At 33.7% G+C, this 18,411-nt stretch overlaps 1 protein-coding gene and 1 pseudogene across 1 annotated transcript in view; both read right to left on the bottom strand.

The window, feature by feature from the left end:
• LOC118182922 (frequenin-2-like) overlaps positions 1–18,411 on the bottom strand; it is a 534,041-nt gene that overhangs the window by 46,802 nt on the left and 468,828 nt on the right. Inside the window, exons 3-4 of the mRNA XM_035352310.2 lie at positions 16,443–16,491; positions 8,627–8,716 (exon numbers count right to left, since the gene is read on the bottom strand). Coding sequence (XP_035208201.1) covers positions 8,627–8,716; positions 16,443–16,491 — 139 coding nt within the window. The remainder of the gene's footprint in view (positions 1–8,626; positions 8,717–16,442; positions 16,492–18,411) is intronic.
• Positions 9,722–14,131, bottom strand: LOC146999113 (uncharacterized; annotated as a pseudogene).

The following is an 18,411-nucleotide window of genomic DNA, read 5'->3' as shown; positions in this document are numbered from 1 at the left end:
TTCAAAGCTCTTTTGCAGGATTCGGCACGGCAGACTCCGCAGGCACAAGCTCCAGAGGTGGAAAAACGACAAGTACAAGGGCAAGCCATTAAGAGGCAGGAGCAAGTGAAAAGAAAGTTTCCCCGCGGAAAAATTGAAGGTAGCAAGAAAAAGAAGCCGTTCCACCGTCCAGAAAAGAGAGCTCAAGAACACCCCCAGAATGAAGAAGGGAGAAGGATGACGTATGCAAAGAGAGCCAGGAGAAGTGACGGCAACTATAACCCGGCTCTAAAACGGAAGATCTGTGTGTGTGTGTATTTATGGCAAAGCCTCGAGGGCTATCTGCCTAAGAGGTGGGATGCCTTCGTGGAGGACTTTCTAAGGGAAACTGGCTCGTATACACGTTACACATGGGGAAAACCACGAAAACGCCCATGCAGCCAGCCCGTTCGCGGGATTCGAACCTCGGACCGAACTACAAACGGAAGATCTACTCATCCGACAGGACTCTCCGCAGCAAATGTCGCCGAACTGCGGAAGGGCCACCAGCGGCGGAGGAAAAATTACAAGGAAAATTTGAACGGCCAGCAACGAGGTCCAAGCAGGAACACGAAAGAAGTTTCCCGGTTCCGCCAAGACCAGCTGCTATCAAACGACCAAGACCACAGGCACAAGCGAAAAAGAAGGTATTCAAGGGTGACCGAACTGGAGAAAAAAGAAAGCATCTAGAGGAAGGCACTGAAGGGCGAGCCCGTACAAGAAGGAGGATAAATCAAACAACAATCTGCACTACCTTTCAGGACTGGGCCCAGAAAAGAATGTCCGAATATCACAAAGATAAGTAAAATTTTATGTTACTTTACAAACTTAAGTTAATCTTTCATTTTTACTGCAAGAGGCAGATTTCAAGAAGTTTTACCTCATGCGAGGTCTACCTTTATCGCCAAAAAGGGCGAGAAATGAGTTGTTACCGATTTTGGTATTATGTTTTTCAATTACTCGCGTTTAAAACTAAAGTTGATGTATAATAGCGTTGTATACTGACTTAAATATTGTAAAAGTTAGTGTATAAATTTTATTTAAAACATTCTGGCAAGAAAGAAGTTTTAGTCTGAAAGACTTTTTAAAATGTAGTATTTCAATGTAGAAAGAATTGGCACTTGCTTTGAAAAGAATAGAAGTTAACAATATACTACTAATGTATGTTTTCAAATGTGTAAAATTAACGGCATGTTAATATGTTCTTACATACAATGTGAGCTGTTATTTTAAATGTTAAGAAATACCGTGATATGGTAAAAGTGAAAGTAATGTTAAAATTTTTTTTATTCGTGTGACTGTAAAAAGACTAAATCATGGTGAATATGTGTTAAAGGTTGAATGATGTAGTTAGGCTCTCTGACGCTACACTTCAGAGTTAGCCACTTTCAGAATAGTACCTCAGGGTTTAGAGTTGAAATTAGGGTGTGTTACGAGGTCTTGGTATGATGAATTTTAACACGTTAGTGTTTTGATTGTAGGAGGAAGTGTTGAACACATCGACATAAACACATTCGTATTTGGTGTTCTTTTACAACACATGTCAGAGAGCACGGGGAGAGATAACTAAAATAGTTATGAATGAAATAAGAATGTTAAGAGAAATATAATTATACATGTTACTTGCCATTTCATTGTGTAATATTTCATTAAACTAGTTTTCCTTCCAGATCTCTGGAAGGAACCAGATTTGAATAAAAGCTCCTGTTTAGATGCAGTACAGATGAAAAAAAAAATGGTGTGTCCTGGGAGCTGCTATTGTAAAAACAAATTTCTTTCTTTTAAATTTCTAGTTTCTAGTGAAAAATGTTTGTAAAAGATTGGCCTCGCGTTAGATTGTAGAGCTAAAAGTTTTCAACAAGGTCCTTTTAGACCTCAGTTTCAAACTAATTAACTCTGGCGGGAAGTATGTAAGGATCTTAAGTTTTACTAACGTTTATTTTATTTTAAAATTATTATTACTATCACTTATTATTATTACTATCACTTCTTATTTTCTACTTCCGGCCAGAATTAAAAGCGTTAAAGTATTTATGCAAAGTTTGTCTGGCGAACGCCAAGTATTTAAGTTGTGGCTTTTTGCCAAGCGGGAGAGAGGAAGCAGTGAGTCGAAGCAGGCCGCTTACCTTAGAAGTTTTACTCAGTTGCTGGTTGCCTTCCAGGCCAGAGGTTTTAATCCTCTTGATAATTTTTAAACGTATTGTAGTGTTCACAGTTCTCTGTACTACATACGGCTTCCTGTTAATATAAGGCCAATCTTCCACGTTTATTATTTTAAAGTTAAATTAGAGTTTGGTTTTATTTTTATATTTTTACGTTAGACCACAAGTAGCGGGTCTGTGTATTCCGAAGTACGGAAGTTATTGTAAATAGAGAAAAATAAAGGGTTTTGTATACCCTTCTTGTGTATCCTGTCTACTTCCCACAGTGATTGAACATAGCTTTAGTAAGCTCTCTGTTCCGAGTCAGGTTCTGCATGTTCCCGAAGAAAGTAAGACGGAACATTGAACCTGATAACATGACTATCTATCCTCAGTAGGGATCCTCACCTCGAAACGCCGACGCTTTTTCTGCAAGACCCAGCTCAGAAAGCTGCCGAGATCATACTAGGGTCAAAAAGGAATGCAAGACTACCAGCTATTCTCCATCTCAGATGCTCATCGGTTGTGACCCTCGTCTTCCATGTGATCCTTTGTTTGGTCGCCCTCCGGTTGCACCTTCATCGCCTGAGGAAGACATCCAAGATCTCCAGGCTCAGTTTGAAGTGATGCAACAACGAGTCAACTTGCCGACAGAGAAGGTGAAGACCCGATACGACAAGAGAGCGGCTGGACATCCATTCAACTAAAGAGACAAGGTGTGGTTGTGGAACCCGATTCGACGAACAAGACTCCGGCCTAAATTACAATCACTTTGGGATGGTCCGTACACAGTCCTAAGCAGGCTGAATGACGTCGTGGTTCAGATCCGCAAGTCTTCGAAATCTAAAGTCGTTCATTACAACAGGTTAGCTCATCACTATGGCCATAGTACATAGTGTAAGACCATGGTCCTTTTTGATTCTAGATGTGTATTTGATTTGATTTATATTTAGTATTTGATAGCATTTGATTTGTTCAAATTAGTTATTGCATTTATTGTTCATTTTGTTTGTTATTGTAGTGTAATGTTTATTATTTCATTTATGCCTTAGCTGTAAGTTTGGCGCCCTGTCCAGGGATTGTACTTCCCGGGACATGCAGTCCTTGGGAAGGGGGCAGTGTTACGGATTTGGTATTTAAATAGTTAATGTTAGTTGAATTATAAATAAAATTATTTTTTTCCCCGTGCAGTGCTGCGCGTGACGAATATTAAAGGAGAGCTAAGCCGGAAAATTAAAAATACAAGAACACGTGCATTTATTATTTAATAAAAAATATATCTTTTTAATTTCGAGAAATTGCTAGAACAATCTCGCGCGTGATTTAAAAAGTTTATAAAAAGGAGGAAAACCTCTCGGTTCAGTTAGCTGTTGTTTTAAGATTTTGTTATGAGCAAACTGCTCTTGTTGATTGTAGCGAATTGGTGGATTAGCTTTCTCTAGCTGTTTTGAATTAAGTTCTGTTGAACGTTTGAGTAGTTAAAAGAAAACTCTTGTGAGATATTGTAATACTGTACGAATATGAGGGAATTAAAGCATTTTGTTTTATTTGTTGTGATAATAATAAATTTTGTTCATTATTCATTGGACTTGTGCATTCAATTCAAACGAACCCGTACGCACGCAACAATATATATTTTTCACTATTAAAAATTTTTAAAAATCTCTTTTAAACGGTCGTTAGAATCTGAACCCTTAGAGATTTTATTTTAAATTTAAAATAGAGCAGCTTTTTTATTCATTTTATTGATACATATTTTTTATGAAATTAATTCTTTCCAAAAATTAAACTGAGTTCCATGAATCAATTAATTTTTGCAGTAGGCTTTTTCTTCCATGCAATCACATCAGTCTAATATATTTAGTTAATATTAGTATTTACATGAGTTTTCGAAAAACGTTCCTTTCATATTTTGTGAAATTAGAAAGAAATTGTAATGAGATATCAATACATCGGGTGAGATTTTTGAGATTATACAAATTTTCTATGACCATGTTTTTAAGCTGGAAATTTCTAACATTTCTTGTCAGTGTAATTCAAAATATGTATTGCAAAAGAGCATGGGCATACATTATTCAAAATAACACTGCTTGCAAGGTGCAAAATAAAGCGTAATGAATTTTGGACTTTTTTCAGTCAATTTGTTTCTTGGTATTTTCTAATTCATAGTATTTTCATTCATACAGAAAATTCTTTCAATTCATGGAAACATTCGACATTCTATAAAGTATATTTTATGTTGTTAAACCCATTTTTTTTGTGAATTTGAACTTAATTGTCTTTTTTTCCTTACTTTAGCTCTCATCAGGATGTAAATTAGATAAGAGTATTTAAATCAGAATTGTAGGAAAGTATAGGCAAAAAACTTTTGGCAGCGACGCTGACTATAATAAGATTCTCTCCTATAGTTCTGCTTCTTTGTTAGCCGATACCAGCCAATTTACTAGCCGAAATCAGTAATGCACTGAGTAATTTGAAATGCTTGTTAGGTTGTTTGCGTTATAGCCTCCAGCATCGATTTAATTTAAATTTTAAGCTCACCTTTCTGTTACTCATATCCGGATAAATTCCTAAGATTTAAAGGTAAGCCCAAATAATGCATAAAGTTGTAACGAAAAAACGTTTGTTTAAAAACTAAAGTTCTCCGTAGTTGACTTCACAGACGTTACGAAAACTTAGTCAGATTGTCTTTCGTCAGTGGGATTTAAGGACGTAATTAATTACTAAGAGAAACCGCACAAAGTAAAAATTTCACAGAAGTAAAATTTGCAAAAAAAGTCAAATTAGCATCATTCTACAATCTGCGCATATTTATTTATTTTATTTTGTTTATATCATTCCTTTATTTTAACTCCAAAACATATAAGAAAGATTTAGTTTCCTTTATTTAGCGCCATTTTGTTATTTCCCCCTAATAATTAGTTATTTCTGAAGTTAACTCTTTCGCATCGAAGTCGCCCCAAACGCCCGAGCATTCAGACATCGGCTGGACGCCCGAAACGTCTGAATAATTTCCTACCCAGTGCTTTCCTCCATCACGTTACTGCATTACTCATTGCTTTCAGGTGTTGTTAAATAACATGTCAATCATTCTTTTGAAGCTACTAAAAGTAGCTTCTTTGTTTCCTTTGTTCCTTCCTTTCCTTTGTTTACTGTCAGTGTTTAGCTTTTGATGCCCGAAGTTACAATCCCGTCCCAAGGGGGAACTTCACACAGTGTCAAAGCGTCGAAGAAAGAAGTTCTCGCTTTACTTAAGTAAGGCTATTGTTAGCGCTGTAGTATTCAACTTGTCATGGGGGAAGGAAAGCATTCCAGGAGAAATTCTTAGATACGGGCGTTTTTCGATGTTTGGGGAATTGAGATTTTGCCCTCTCGCGATGCGAAAGAGTTAAAACTGTGCTAGGGATAAATAGTGTTCCAAATATGTATAAGAATACCAGAATATTATCAAGCACTTATTATGGCAAATGAATCTGCTAAATATGTTAATAGAGCTTACATTTCGACAGTAGGGACAATATTCCGACGGCAAGACTTACAAGTTAATCACATCCTTAAATATTGATTCAAATTACCATTTGTTAAAATCGTCTCAAATACATTTTTAGCTAAAGAATACGATCTTCCTGGAATCTTCCACATTTATCAAAATTTATAATTTTAAAGATTTCAATTTAGTACCAATCATTTCCTCCATGTTTTTAAATTCTTTTTTTCTTTTTTATTCCCTTAATTTTTTTCACAGCAAACGCTGTCACTATTGTTGATTAAGTTTTTATTACTTTGTTTCTTAATTTATTTTAAAGCAAAGAGATTATAGTAAAGCGGAGTAAAAAATACATAATTTAAGTATATAAGTAGTAAAAAGTACATAATCTAAGGTACCAGTATCGAATGCTCTTTAAATGTACACAATTGTTCTGTAAAATTAAAACATAAATTGATTTGAGTTTTGTTAATATTAAATATTCTTTGAAGCTTAGGAATTCACCAGTTAATTACCCTGATGTTAAAGGTTTAAAAAATCGACATTTTACAAATGTATCAAATTTAAAATGCGCCTCTTGTATTATGATTCTAATGCACACAGAATGGTTTGTTATGTCACAAAAATAATATGAATTCCAGGTAATAACCTACACTGATCTGATCAAAGTAAATAACATATCTGATCACATAAAATTCGCTTTAATATATCTCAATAATACTATCGCGATATGACATAAAATTTCACTCACAACATAAAATTGACAGATAAAAGCGAAAGACCTTTACTTGACTAGTGCTAAAAATGATAAAATATTTAGCACTCTAGTTTAGACATTTGTATAAGAGTTTTAAGTATCAATTTGTTTCTTTTAAAAAGTATCCAATAAACACTCCAGTTCTAATACACATATTAAAAAGAGCCTGAGAATTTCAAATTACTGTTTGTCTTTCTAGATGTGTATAAAATAGAGTAGCCTTTTTTATTCATTTTATTAATATACATTTTTTATGAAATTAATTCTTTCCAAAAATTAAACTGAGTTCCGCGAATCAATTAATTTTTGCAGGAGGCTTTTTCCACGCATTCGCATCAGTCTAATGTATTTAGTTAATATTAGTATTTACATAAGTTTTCGAAAAACGTTCCTTCTTTAAATCAGAATAATTACAATTCATATTTTGTGAAATTAGAAAGAAATTGTAATGAGATTTTTGGTTACATTGGGTGAGATTTTTGATTACATTAAGTGAGATTTAATTTACATTGGGTGAGATTTTTGAGATAAAACAAATTTTCTATGATCATGTTTTTTAGCTGAAAATTTCTGACATTTCTTGTCAGTGTAATTCAAAATATGAAATGAAATAGAATTCTTATCTTCGTACTCCTGTTCGTACCATTTTGCATTCAGAAACCATTAGACACAATGTCAAGTTTCCTATCTCTAAAAATTGATCCCTCCTCTTAATCTCTTATGCCTCATTAGGGAACGATTAATGGCATCAGCAAATTCTATTAAAACAGAGATGACTCATTAATCTTAAAACCAATTTCGATTATCATCTGCAATTTACTCAGACAAGTAATTTCGGTCAGCAAGTAAGTTCTGTTTGCAGCATAAGATACAAATGAAACCGTCGCTCTGCAGTTTTGCCAGAACTCTTGAAAAACGTAGCTGAAATTTGATGATATTGCAAAGTTTTGTAATTATTTGTTTATCTGCATGTGTTTTGTAAACTTGTATATTGCTTTTATTTACTTATTCAATGAATACTGTATGACGATTTTTGTGCTTATTCATAACATATTATATTTATTGAATTCACGACCCTTGTTTAGTTTACAAGTGTCTTATATCATGTATTATTTCGTAAATTTTAAAATTCTGAGTTGTGTGATTTCAGAATTGCAGCAATACCTCAAACAAAACCAGAAATAATGTGCAGAAAAACATTCTTTCTGAGTTTTGGTCAGAATTCCTGTCACTCAGTCCGAGCCATTAGGCAATTTCTTGCCAATGTCAACACTTTGAATGTTCCGAAGAATTTGTGGAAGTCCTAGGAACGATATTCCCCGCCCCCCGAAGCTTCTGGAAGTTCTTACTTTTCCCCACGGTAAAGCTATATATATGAGGATGCATCACAAGATTTATTACAATCTTGCACCACTACTGGGTAAATACTCTAAACTGGATCTTTCCGTAAAATACACCGTTATACGGCCATTATTAGGCCAATTTTTTCCTATGCATCCCCTGCTTGGGCTACAGCTACAACTAAAGACCTTTACAAACTGCAAATTCTACAAAATAAGTTTGTGAGACTTATTACAAATGCACATTTTTATGTGTCAAACGACACTCTTCACAGAGATCTCAAACTGGATACTGTTGAAAAATACCTCCATAAAATGAACAAGAATTTTTTCGACAAAGCCATACAATGCGACTTTTTTCGTCATTTCAAAGTTTTTGATTATATTCCACTGAGAGAGGACAGTTGCATCAGACCATACGCGGCTCACCTCACCCGTGACGATAATTTCACTACATAGTTTTCACGGATTTTCCTGTATATAGTGTATATTTGTTATTTTATCATTTGCATCTCTTTATGTGTCTTGTATTTGTATTGTATGTAATATGTTACAATATCTGATTTAAATAATAATACTTTTCTCAGACTTATTCTCTTATTTTAACCACCCATCCATCATGAAACAACACTACCAGACAACAACTTATACTTAGCCTCTCCATGCGCGCGGCTTTCTTGGTTTTCTTTCTTCTTGTGACGCTGGTCACCCCCTTTTTCTCATTTCCGACGCCTTCTCACTCCCCGGCCAGACCGTTCAATGTCTTGGGCCTTACTGGGATACTTAGTCAGAGAGCCGGCAACGTCGCGAGCTCAACCTTTTTGAAACCGTATTAAACAATATGGGAAAGGTTATGTGAAAAAGCATATCTTAAGGAACTTACCTTATTTTCATCGAAGACTCTAAACACTAAAGAGGCAAATTTGGAAGGATCTCCTTGTGGGAAAAACTGTTTGTATATCCGTAAGAAACCCTAAAAATATAAGGATAGTTTAAAATAAGCGTAAACACAGCATAAAAACACTAAAATCTGTTATTATTTAAAAATGCCAAAATTTATCTCATGCATTGATAAGCAAGAGGTATCATATAAATAAAGAAGAAATGAGGATACAAGAGGAACAAAATTTTTTATTGTGTTTAGAAATTAAAATGCATTCTTTATTACAGTTAGATTAAAGCTTGTAGCATTTTCGAAAACTAATGCTATTATCGAGAGATAATTGTAAATCACCTTTAGCTCAAAAATGTGCTTTTTTTCATTCCCGCTAAAAGATGTATTCACTTTTCATATTGTTATGTAATATGGTTCTTCATTTTGGATTTTAGTTTTGTTTTTAGTAGTTGATTTTTAATAATTTGATTTTATTTCTTCGGTTTAAAATAATTGTAAGTTAATTCCTTTTTAAGCTGTAATTGTTAATATTAAATTTAAGTTTGGTAGTGTTGATCTTTTTTCTACAGATGAATACTACATAAAGAGACAGAGGATACATTACGCTGCTGATGTTAAATCACATTTGGGAACTATGTTATGGAATGAATGGCTAGGTAAATTGATGTGAACTGAAGCAACGATAATGAAAAAAAAATTTAAATTCATCATTGAATTACATTTATGCTGATTTTCTCCGTAACTTGTGAAAACTAACTTTAATGCATAACATTTTTATGTCCGAAATTGCCCTTTAAAATTAACAACAAAATGAGAGAGTGCGAGCTCATATGCGTTACGCGAGCGCGCGCGCTGGGTCCTTAGGACCCGTTTCGTGTTTTTTGAAGAAAATATTGTAATGCTTCAGAAAAAGTATTACATTTGCGCCAATAATAAATTGCATTATCAATTTAAAATCTGTGCCCATTAAAATTTTTAATATTTCCAAATGCTTTTTATAAAATAATTTCTTAAAGAAGTTGAAAATCGTATTATATATTTGCATAGGAAGAAAAATAGTATACTTTTACTTTGTATCGATTTTTATTTCCTTCTAGCTTCTTTTTTAGCTTCTTTAGCAGCACTTTGAACTGCAGCTATCTCAGCAGCAACTTCTGTGATTTCAGCAGCCTCCCTATCTTGTTTGTCCTGTTCTTCAGCACATTTCTATCTTTCTTCTTGTTCAATAGTTTTAGCCATTGCTTTCTTAAATGTTTACTATGCATTATGGAACGACAAGTTTTTGACTTAGCGACTGTAACATCTTTAAAGAGTTTATGACAAAGCTTACAATGATAACCATGGACAGATACAACAAATGACTGGCCAACAGACTTAGGTTCTTTAGGTTTTGATTTTTGGAGTTCTTTCTTCTCTTCCTTATATTTTTCTTCTTTTTTTCCTTTTGATTTGGCGTCATCTTTAGCATCTTTGTTTTCTTTAGCACCATCTATTTGAGTAGCATCTTCAGTCTTATCTTTTTCCTTACCTTCAGCCGCTCTCTCATCATCTGCATTTTCTTCTTTCACTTTAGCAGTGTCTTCCTCCATCTTTTCTATAGTTTCACGCTTTTTTTTCAATTATTTCAACTGGCTCTCTAGCAGCTTCATCTCCATCTGAGCCAGAGGCTAAATTCTTTGAATAGTGAAACTCAGCAAATCTTTGCTTGTGCTCTTCACTTTTACAATGGTCTCTATATTCTTCAGAACTGCTGAAGCACAAACGACATGGTCCGCATTTAGAATATTTCTTTTCTCGTTTCTTCCTGTGCTCCTTTGTTCTCCGGTAAGCAAGAAAGTTTCCACTGAAAGCACATTCACAAACCGTACACCAATTTCCTGGATTACGACTAGAGTTCTTTTGGCCATCGGTTGAATAAGCCTTTCACGAGTAGAGCATTTAACGTAACAGTTTAACGGCTTCTTAGAAGCTAATTCATCAGAAGATTTTGCATCCTTATTCTTTTCCTTATCTTTTTCAGCAGATTCTTCTTCATTAGCCTCTGCTTCACCATTTTCTTTAGCCCCAGATTTCTGATGTTTTCGTTCTCCATCTTCACCGGATGACTTGAAGTATTCAAACATATCACAATCTATATCAGAAATGTTGTCTGTAGGTTCGTCAAGATTGTATGTTTCGTCATCATAATCATCTTCACTACGTTCATGATGTCCTTTAGAACCTTCTCTCAAATCATGTCGTCATCTTGGCTAGGCAACACGTCTATTGCTTTCAACATTAGGATGTTTAACGATGGGACCGCTTGCCGGAGTTCTCTGGGGTAAAAGGTTTCGTGGCAACTGACCACGTGGCAATGACCTTTGGATTGTCTTTTGGATTGTGTTTGGATATAATGTTTTCTTTTGTTTTGAATTTTGGGTTTTATTTTGTTATCCATGGTTTCTGTATTTTTTGTTTTGTTTTCCTTGGGGAGAGAATGAAGGTGTATTAAGTTAGTCTAGACAGGTTAATCCTTAGCTTTGCTTAAAAATATTTTTTGAAAGTGAATTGTTGCTTTTTTGTGAGTCCTACTGTCTTATTCTGATTTTCAGCAGGTTAACTTACTGCGTTCTAACTTCAGTTTAATTGGTAAAGTTTAATTTTCATCACTTTTGGTCAGTTTAAGAGCTGGCTACTTCCATTCAATTCTTAACGTTATTGTCACTGTCACCACTACTTAGCGTATAACTTGCCAATGAGTTTTGTAATTGGTTATTGATTCTCTTCCGATTTTTTTTTCTTTTCAGAACGGGGGAGGATAGTTATGTAATATGGTTTTTCAGTTTTGTTTTTCAGTAATTCATTTTTAAATATTTGATTTTATTTTTTCAGATTAAAGTAATTGCTGTAAGTTAATTTCATTTTAAGCTGTAATTATTAATTTTAAATTTAAGTTTTTTTTTTTCCTTTAAAGGTAAAGTTTGGTTTTTAATTTTTGCTTAAGAACTTGGATTAAGTTATCTGATTTTATTTTACTCTTTTGTTTGGGGTTGTTTTGGTTTGACCCTTAAGTTCATTTAACTTTTATATTTAAAAGTTTTCTGTTTGTTACACTAGTTTGGTGTGCAAATTTAATTAGTTTTTTTGTTTGTTTAATGTTTACCCATTTTTCTGGTAAAGTTTATGAATCCATGTTTTCTGACTCAGGTGGTAATTTCGACTGATGTAATAAAAATATATGTATTGATCGAATTGAAATCTCGATTTCTAGAATGAAAATTCAGTGCATATAATTTGATTAATTGTAATGAGAGAGTTATTAATAGAATTAAATTTCGGTACTAATTGTTAACGCTACGTTTTCGACTAGTTGTTGGAATGGAAAACATTCCTATTTCCCAGAATTTCTTAAAAACTTTTAAAAGACACTTTCTTATGTCACTTATTATTGACACTTATTTTTGACACTTATTTATTACTTATTGACACTTATTTATTACTTATTTTTGACACTTTCTTATGTCTCTTTCTTTTAAAGGTGACTTTTTGGCCAAACAGTTTACCGCATAGAAGGATTCACATATTCTGCATCTTCACTCACAGGGTTCTTCTATTTGTAATTGTATTACGGGCTGCGCTTGCGAGGTGTGAAAATTTTGGCAGTTCAACATATTCATGTATTAATTTTGCACCCTTGACGAGGCTAGCTCGAAATATTTTGTTTACGTCGCTATTCGGCAGAGGAGTCTCTCGAAATAATCTTGAGAGGTTGCATTGAAAATTGGGAGATGTTAGCCAGCTTCTGGAAGCTGGAAAATCCCTTCAGGTTCGCACTGAGAGGGTTGCTGGAACTGGACGACTTTTTCTTTCTCGTTCTTTATCAAGGTTCCCGCCAACTGAGGGCTTTCGCCAACTAGAAGTTTTCCTTGAAGCGGCAGATGGTGGAATCGAAGAAGTGTCTTACTTTCCTGCACTGAACGAGCGACATGGGTCACCTTTTAACCTTAGACCATGGCTTATTTTCTCTTGACACCAATGGACCCTCCCGACAAACCCAGGAGAATGAGTGGACCAGTGCGACTGTCGTGCTTTCAGAAATTTGACAAATATAATCTTCTTATTTTTGTTCTCCGTTCTTCTAGTTCGAGGTTCTGTATGAAATGGCTTCCTTTCGTCTATGCGTGAACTTCAAACCTTTGCACCCCTCCGAGTTGTAACAGTGTACTACAGGATGTTTTTATAGTTTGAAGTGCTTAGTTTCTAATTTGTTGTGTCGAAAAATATGAAAGATAAAAATTTTACTCCCGGTGTAAACCAGTTCCTTGCTAAAATATGCTGTGTTCTATTTAGTACTTAAGAAGCTAACCCCTACTAAATTGCTATTTAGTGTGTCTTGGTGTCCACTGGCCTGTAATGTGTTATTCCAAAATTTGATTTTCTTATTTAATTTTACAGTTCTTTAAGAGTTTAAATGTATTTGTTAAAGCAAATAGTTGTGTGGGCTCACTGGTAGTAATCATAATAGAATGGAAGGTATTCTTTATATTTTGTTATAGTTAACGTTATTACCTACCTTACCAACTTAGAAGATAATCTCTACTATGTAACGTTAAGCAACAACTCTAATGTTGTCCTCGAAATAAATTATTGAGATTTAACTTTATTTTTTTATTTTATTTAATAATACACTGGACTAAATTAGCTTAAACTGGTTTTCATTATAATTTTCACAACGCTATTGTTTTCTCTTTTATGTTTTAGACTGTTACATCAATATTGGCAATAATATATGTGTAGACACATTACACTTTGTTCAATATATATTGTATATGACCTAATATGCCCAAGTTTTGTTCAATGAGTTAATTTTCTCATTTAATTATGGCATCAGCAATATTCATAAGTAGCATTGTCTTTAACAATATGCTATTTCATATGACGAAAATACCGCGATGACCACGCACCTAAGCAAACCAAATAGCAGGTCCCTTTGTCTCTAAGTTAACTAACAGCTAAGAGGGTTTAATTACAATGTCATATTTAATGAATATGAGCTAAGAGTGTTTGATTACCGTGACATATTTAACAGTCATATTTGTCATAAGTAATGACTATAGTTTCCCTCTGCTTTTAATACTAATTATAAATTAAAAGGAAGAATAAGTTAGCTTGTGGATGAAATCTTTTCCCTTTAATCCACTTCACCTTAAGATAAAAACAGCTCTGCTTCATTAAGTCTGCATTCATTTCGGAAACGATGCTTAAATCAGTAAATCTTAGATTGGCCTTTAGAAAGAACAAATGCCGGACTAAATTTATTATTCGGTTTACAGCCATTTTAAAACAAATTATATGAATACAGTTTACAGCATTCTCTTCATAATCACAGAAATTTATGGGTCCTAAAGCAACACATTGAGTGAAATCACAAAACGGTAAATTTATATTTATGTGACCTTTCAAAGTGTCATTTGATACTACATCAAAAACATTACTTCTGTATTCAGTTTCCATATCAACAGGAGGAACTCCTGCAAGAACAAAAGCACGCTCGCAACTTAGTGCTTTATAACCACTGATGTTACGAAGAAGAACTCTGTTGAAGTCTTTCACATATTCTCTTTGTTAAAATTCTTACGAACATGCCTAAAACATGAGATCTATAAGGAGTGAAAGGCAAAGTGCTTATACATTAACGTTTCGACTTAATAGCTTACTCCGAAATTATATTTAGCTATCTGATGATGACTATAAACATGTTTGTTCATATTTAATGAAGAGGAAATCAACAAAGTTTTCTTGTTAATTTCCTTCGAGTATGTCAGCAAGATAGTTAAAAATCTACAAACTCGAAGATTTAGTTGTCAAGGAATATTATTCTTGTAATCAGAGCTAAAAAAAGATAACTTTACTTTTAAAGGATTGAAGCTTGAGAGAGACCACTTTCTCCCATGCAAGATAAAATCTAGCACTGACAGCACCACAAGATGAAGTGACTGAGTGGGGCGGTATCACAAGCAAATTCGTTCTCAGTATGTACTTCTTCGAAGAGTTCAATTCGATAGGTATGAAATATGCTGTATACAGGTACTTGGTATATAACAATGTTGCAGAATATCGTAATTCTAGAACTTCAGCAAGGAAATGTCGTGAATGATGTTATATGAATGCAAGTTGGTGCTTCTCTACACACGTCGCCTCACGTGTTCGCAAGCGCTGCAACATCACTTTGGAGATAAAGTTATCTCCCGTAACTTTGCAGTTTCGTTTCCACTGTGATCTCTCAATCTCACTTCACTGATTTCTTTCTCTTGGTTTATCTGAAATCTAAAGTGTACAGATCAAATTCACGAGGTTTATCAGAACAGAAAGATGCCATAAAACGTTCTGATAACGTTATACTGATTCCTTCTAGGCTGTTATGTTCGTCATTGCTATCAACAATCTCCCGCCTGCAATGAGTTATCGTCTGCGAAGGTGGGCCTCTTGAAAATTTGTAATTCCATGAAAGTTTTTTTCCCCATTCTTCCCTATTGTGTTTCACTTGTCCTTTACAATTTTCTTCTTTGCAAATGTTTTACCCCGAGAGTTCGTTTATCGTTCCAATGCCATTTATGGTTTTTCAGTGCGCTGATCATTTTGTGCAGAGAAAGCGGGAGTGTTGTCGCTTAAAAATTCCAAATGTTTTTACTGTCGCCCCAATCGCGAAAGATTTATTTTTTTATTTCATCACATTCGCGAGCGTATACCTTCAAATAACAATATCTGAGCTTATGTTTCAATTGGTTGAGCGGATAGGCCACTGCGGAATCATATATTGGAGAAAAGTTTTTATATTTTCCCTTTTGAGATGATGTACAATGAACGATAGCTTTGAATGATTTATTTTAATAAATACGCTGTTTTTCTCCTCGTACTTCTTACTATTTTGTCTACTCTGCCATAAAATGTAAATAACGTGAGTTTAAATAATTAGAAAAAATTCAAGTTTAGGAGAAAGAATTAGCATTTTTAACCTGCCGTACTGCCGTATTCCTCAGTTATGGCATGTTTTAAACGACACGCTACCAGTTGGTGAGATCGCCTTTCGTTTAAGTTATGCTTATAGTCGCTCGATAGTAGAGCTGGGTTGTAGGCTCTAAATTTAAACTTGTATGTAAATGAGAATCACTACTTCCTTTTCAACGTGCAAGAAGCAAAAGTTAATTTTATTGGTCTTCAATTTAATTTATATATTCGAGCTGATTGTGAAAGCAAATGTTTTTGTTTGATTTTTACTCTGATGTTGTGGATGTAGGAAAATGCCCATGCAGCGAGCTCGTTTTTCGGGTTCGTGCCCCGGATCGAACTACCAGTGTTCAGCGACTTTATCACTGGACCTTTGGCGGGCCCGGTTTTAAGAAGAAATATAATATTTTAGCTTTACAGATTTGGAAGTAAAGATAAAATATTAGTTTTTTCTGCAGTCTGAAAAATGTTAGACTAGTGCTAGACGACGCCAAAGGGAGTTTAAAATCACGGCCTTTTATGGAGCAGTCTTAGCTTTTCTTGTAATGCGTTAGATTTCAAATACCCTTCTTGCGTATTTAAAGTTATGTATCCATATTTTAATATCCAATTTTTTATGTGTCCTTTATGCTTGAATGTAGTAAAAGAAACACATGAAGTAAAAAACACTTACAACACATGATATATGAGTTCATGAATACGCTGTAATATTTAAAAAAATCTTTGTGACTTCAGATACAAAAAAATTATTTAAATCATCCTGTCATATTATTTTTAACATAGTGCGTAGGCCTTTATATAAAGAGACATTACTTACTTGTTCTGTCAATTGGCCGTTTGGACAGTCCTTTAGAAAACCTTTGTACCTGAAATAGTAAAAGTATTTACTTAACTTTTATTATATTTTTGTGTAATTAATACAAGATGTTTCAATTATGAATAAAATATTTTAATTTTTTATAGAAATTAATTGCCAACTTGATATGCATTGAACAAGTGCAATACTTTTATTTTTATAACAAATCAATGCGAAAATAATTTGCATAATTTCTCTTTAATTATTTTTAATTATTTCTATAACATGATTCTGAGATAAACTCTTAACTGGAACGCTGAATTCATGCTAGATTACCAGTTTTCTTCTGTAAATCATTATAAATTAGAAATTTATGCACAGATTAATTAATTCGCTGTGATATAAAATGACGATAAAATCTTAAATTTGCAAATCCAAATAAAGCTGTTTTAAAACAATTCGCATATTAAATAGAAACAAAATATGTAACAAATATTTTAAGTAACTAATAGCTAGTTTGATGATTACACTAGCTCAAAAATATAAACTGTAAACTCTATTATTTGCAGAGTGTTATATTTAATAATTTTATAAGATAAATACTTTGCGATTTTGTGATCTAACAGTGCAATCAGAGATGGGTGCTTTTAAAAATTTAGTAAAATATTTTACGTGAATAATTAAAGTAATAAAATACCTGTCTTATAGAAATTCGTTTAATCAGGCTCCAGTTACATTTGCGAAGCATTTTTGACAACGAATTTTAAAACATTACTCGCAGTATTTACAAAAGCATAACTTATGGAATATGTTCGTGAAAAAATTCCTCAGAAGTACCCAAGTTTAATCCAGCCTCGTATGACGTTATATAAAACTAGATGCAATATATTTTATAAAATTTCTAACGCAATATTTAAAAGCTAACTAAAGACACCTGCAGTGTTCGCCACAGATTTTATGAAAAAGTACTGTTGTGAATTTCGGAATGGTATTACACGTATATCACGCAAATACCCTCACAAAGAGAAAAGATTCACCGCTTTAATTCACGCGATCGCATATATGGCAAGCATTTCCTTAAAATGCCACGTTGTCAAAAAGGAGTTTTGCTTAACGTTGATTTTTCCTGCTACGTTCTTTAAAGGTATTAAAAACAAATAAATAAATAAATAAAATAAAATAAACAGATAGTTGTATATCGTGAAAGTTACGATACAGCAATACATTGAATCATTCGATATAAAATGTTTCTCTCTATTTTTAATCCCTATAAATTTCCAAAACATTTTCGGAAATTGAGGAATTTTCAAGACGTTTCATTTTATTGAAGTGTATTTTTTTTTCAATAAAAAATGCATTCTTCGTAAATTTTTTTGGAGAGTCAGTATTTCCATCTTTTCTCATTTAATTCTAGGATGGTTTTGCTTCTTTTTATAATGTTCGAACAATGAGAAGTGCAACAATAAAGCACTAAAATAAAATTTATGCAATATTGTCAGGACTTGTGTTTCTCTTTATTTGCTTTGGAAACATGAATGGTCCTGAATAGAAAAGAGAGCTTACTCAAGCTATGTTCAGGAAAGTGTGAAGTAGACAACACAAGCAGGAATGGTATACGAAACCCTTTATTTTCAATACTTTATAGGTATTTCCGAAACTTCGGAATACAGAGACCAACCACTTGTGGTCTGAACGTAAGAATATAAAAACTACTAACTAAAACTCTAACTAAAAGCTAACTTTGAATTAGTATACAAATGTCTAGCATTAAGACTGGCCTTTATTTAAAAAAGGTACGTATGTAGTACGCCGAGCTGCTAAAACTACGATACGTCTACCAATATCAAGAGGGCTAAGCCTCTGGCCTTAAAGGCAACCAACAACAGACTAAAAACTCGTAAAACTACAGTGGCAAGCGGCTTGCTTCCTAAAAACTCCTTCTCTCTCTCTCTTGGCAAAAGGCCACAACTTAAGTACTTGGCGTTAGCAA

This window comes from Stegodyphus dumicola, chromosome 1, assembly GCF_044657685.1.
Source record: "Stegodyphus dumicola isolate Sdum_Otavi_A_Nest chromosome 1, ASM4465768v1".
Taxonomy (NCBI): Eukaryota; Metazoa; Arthropoda; class Arachnida; order Araneae; family Eresidae; genus Stegodyphus; species Stegodyphus dumicola.
Note: the sequence above shows the minus strand (reverse complement) of the source record. Positions and strands in the feature narration are given on the sequence as shown.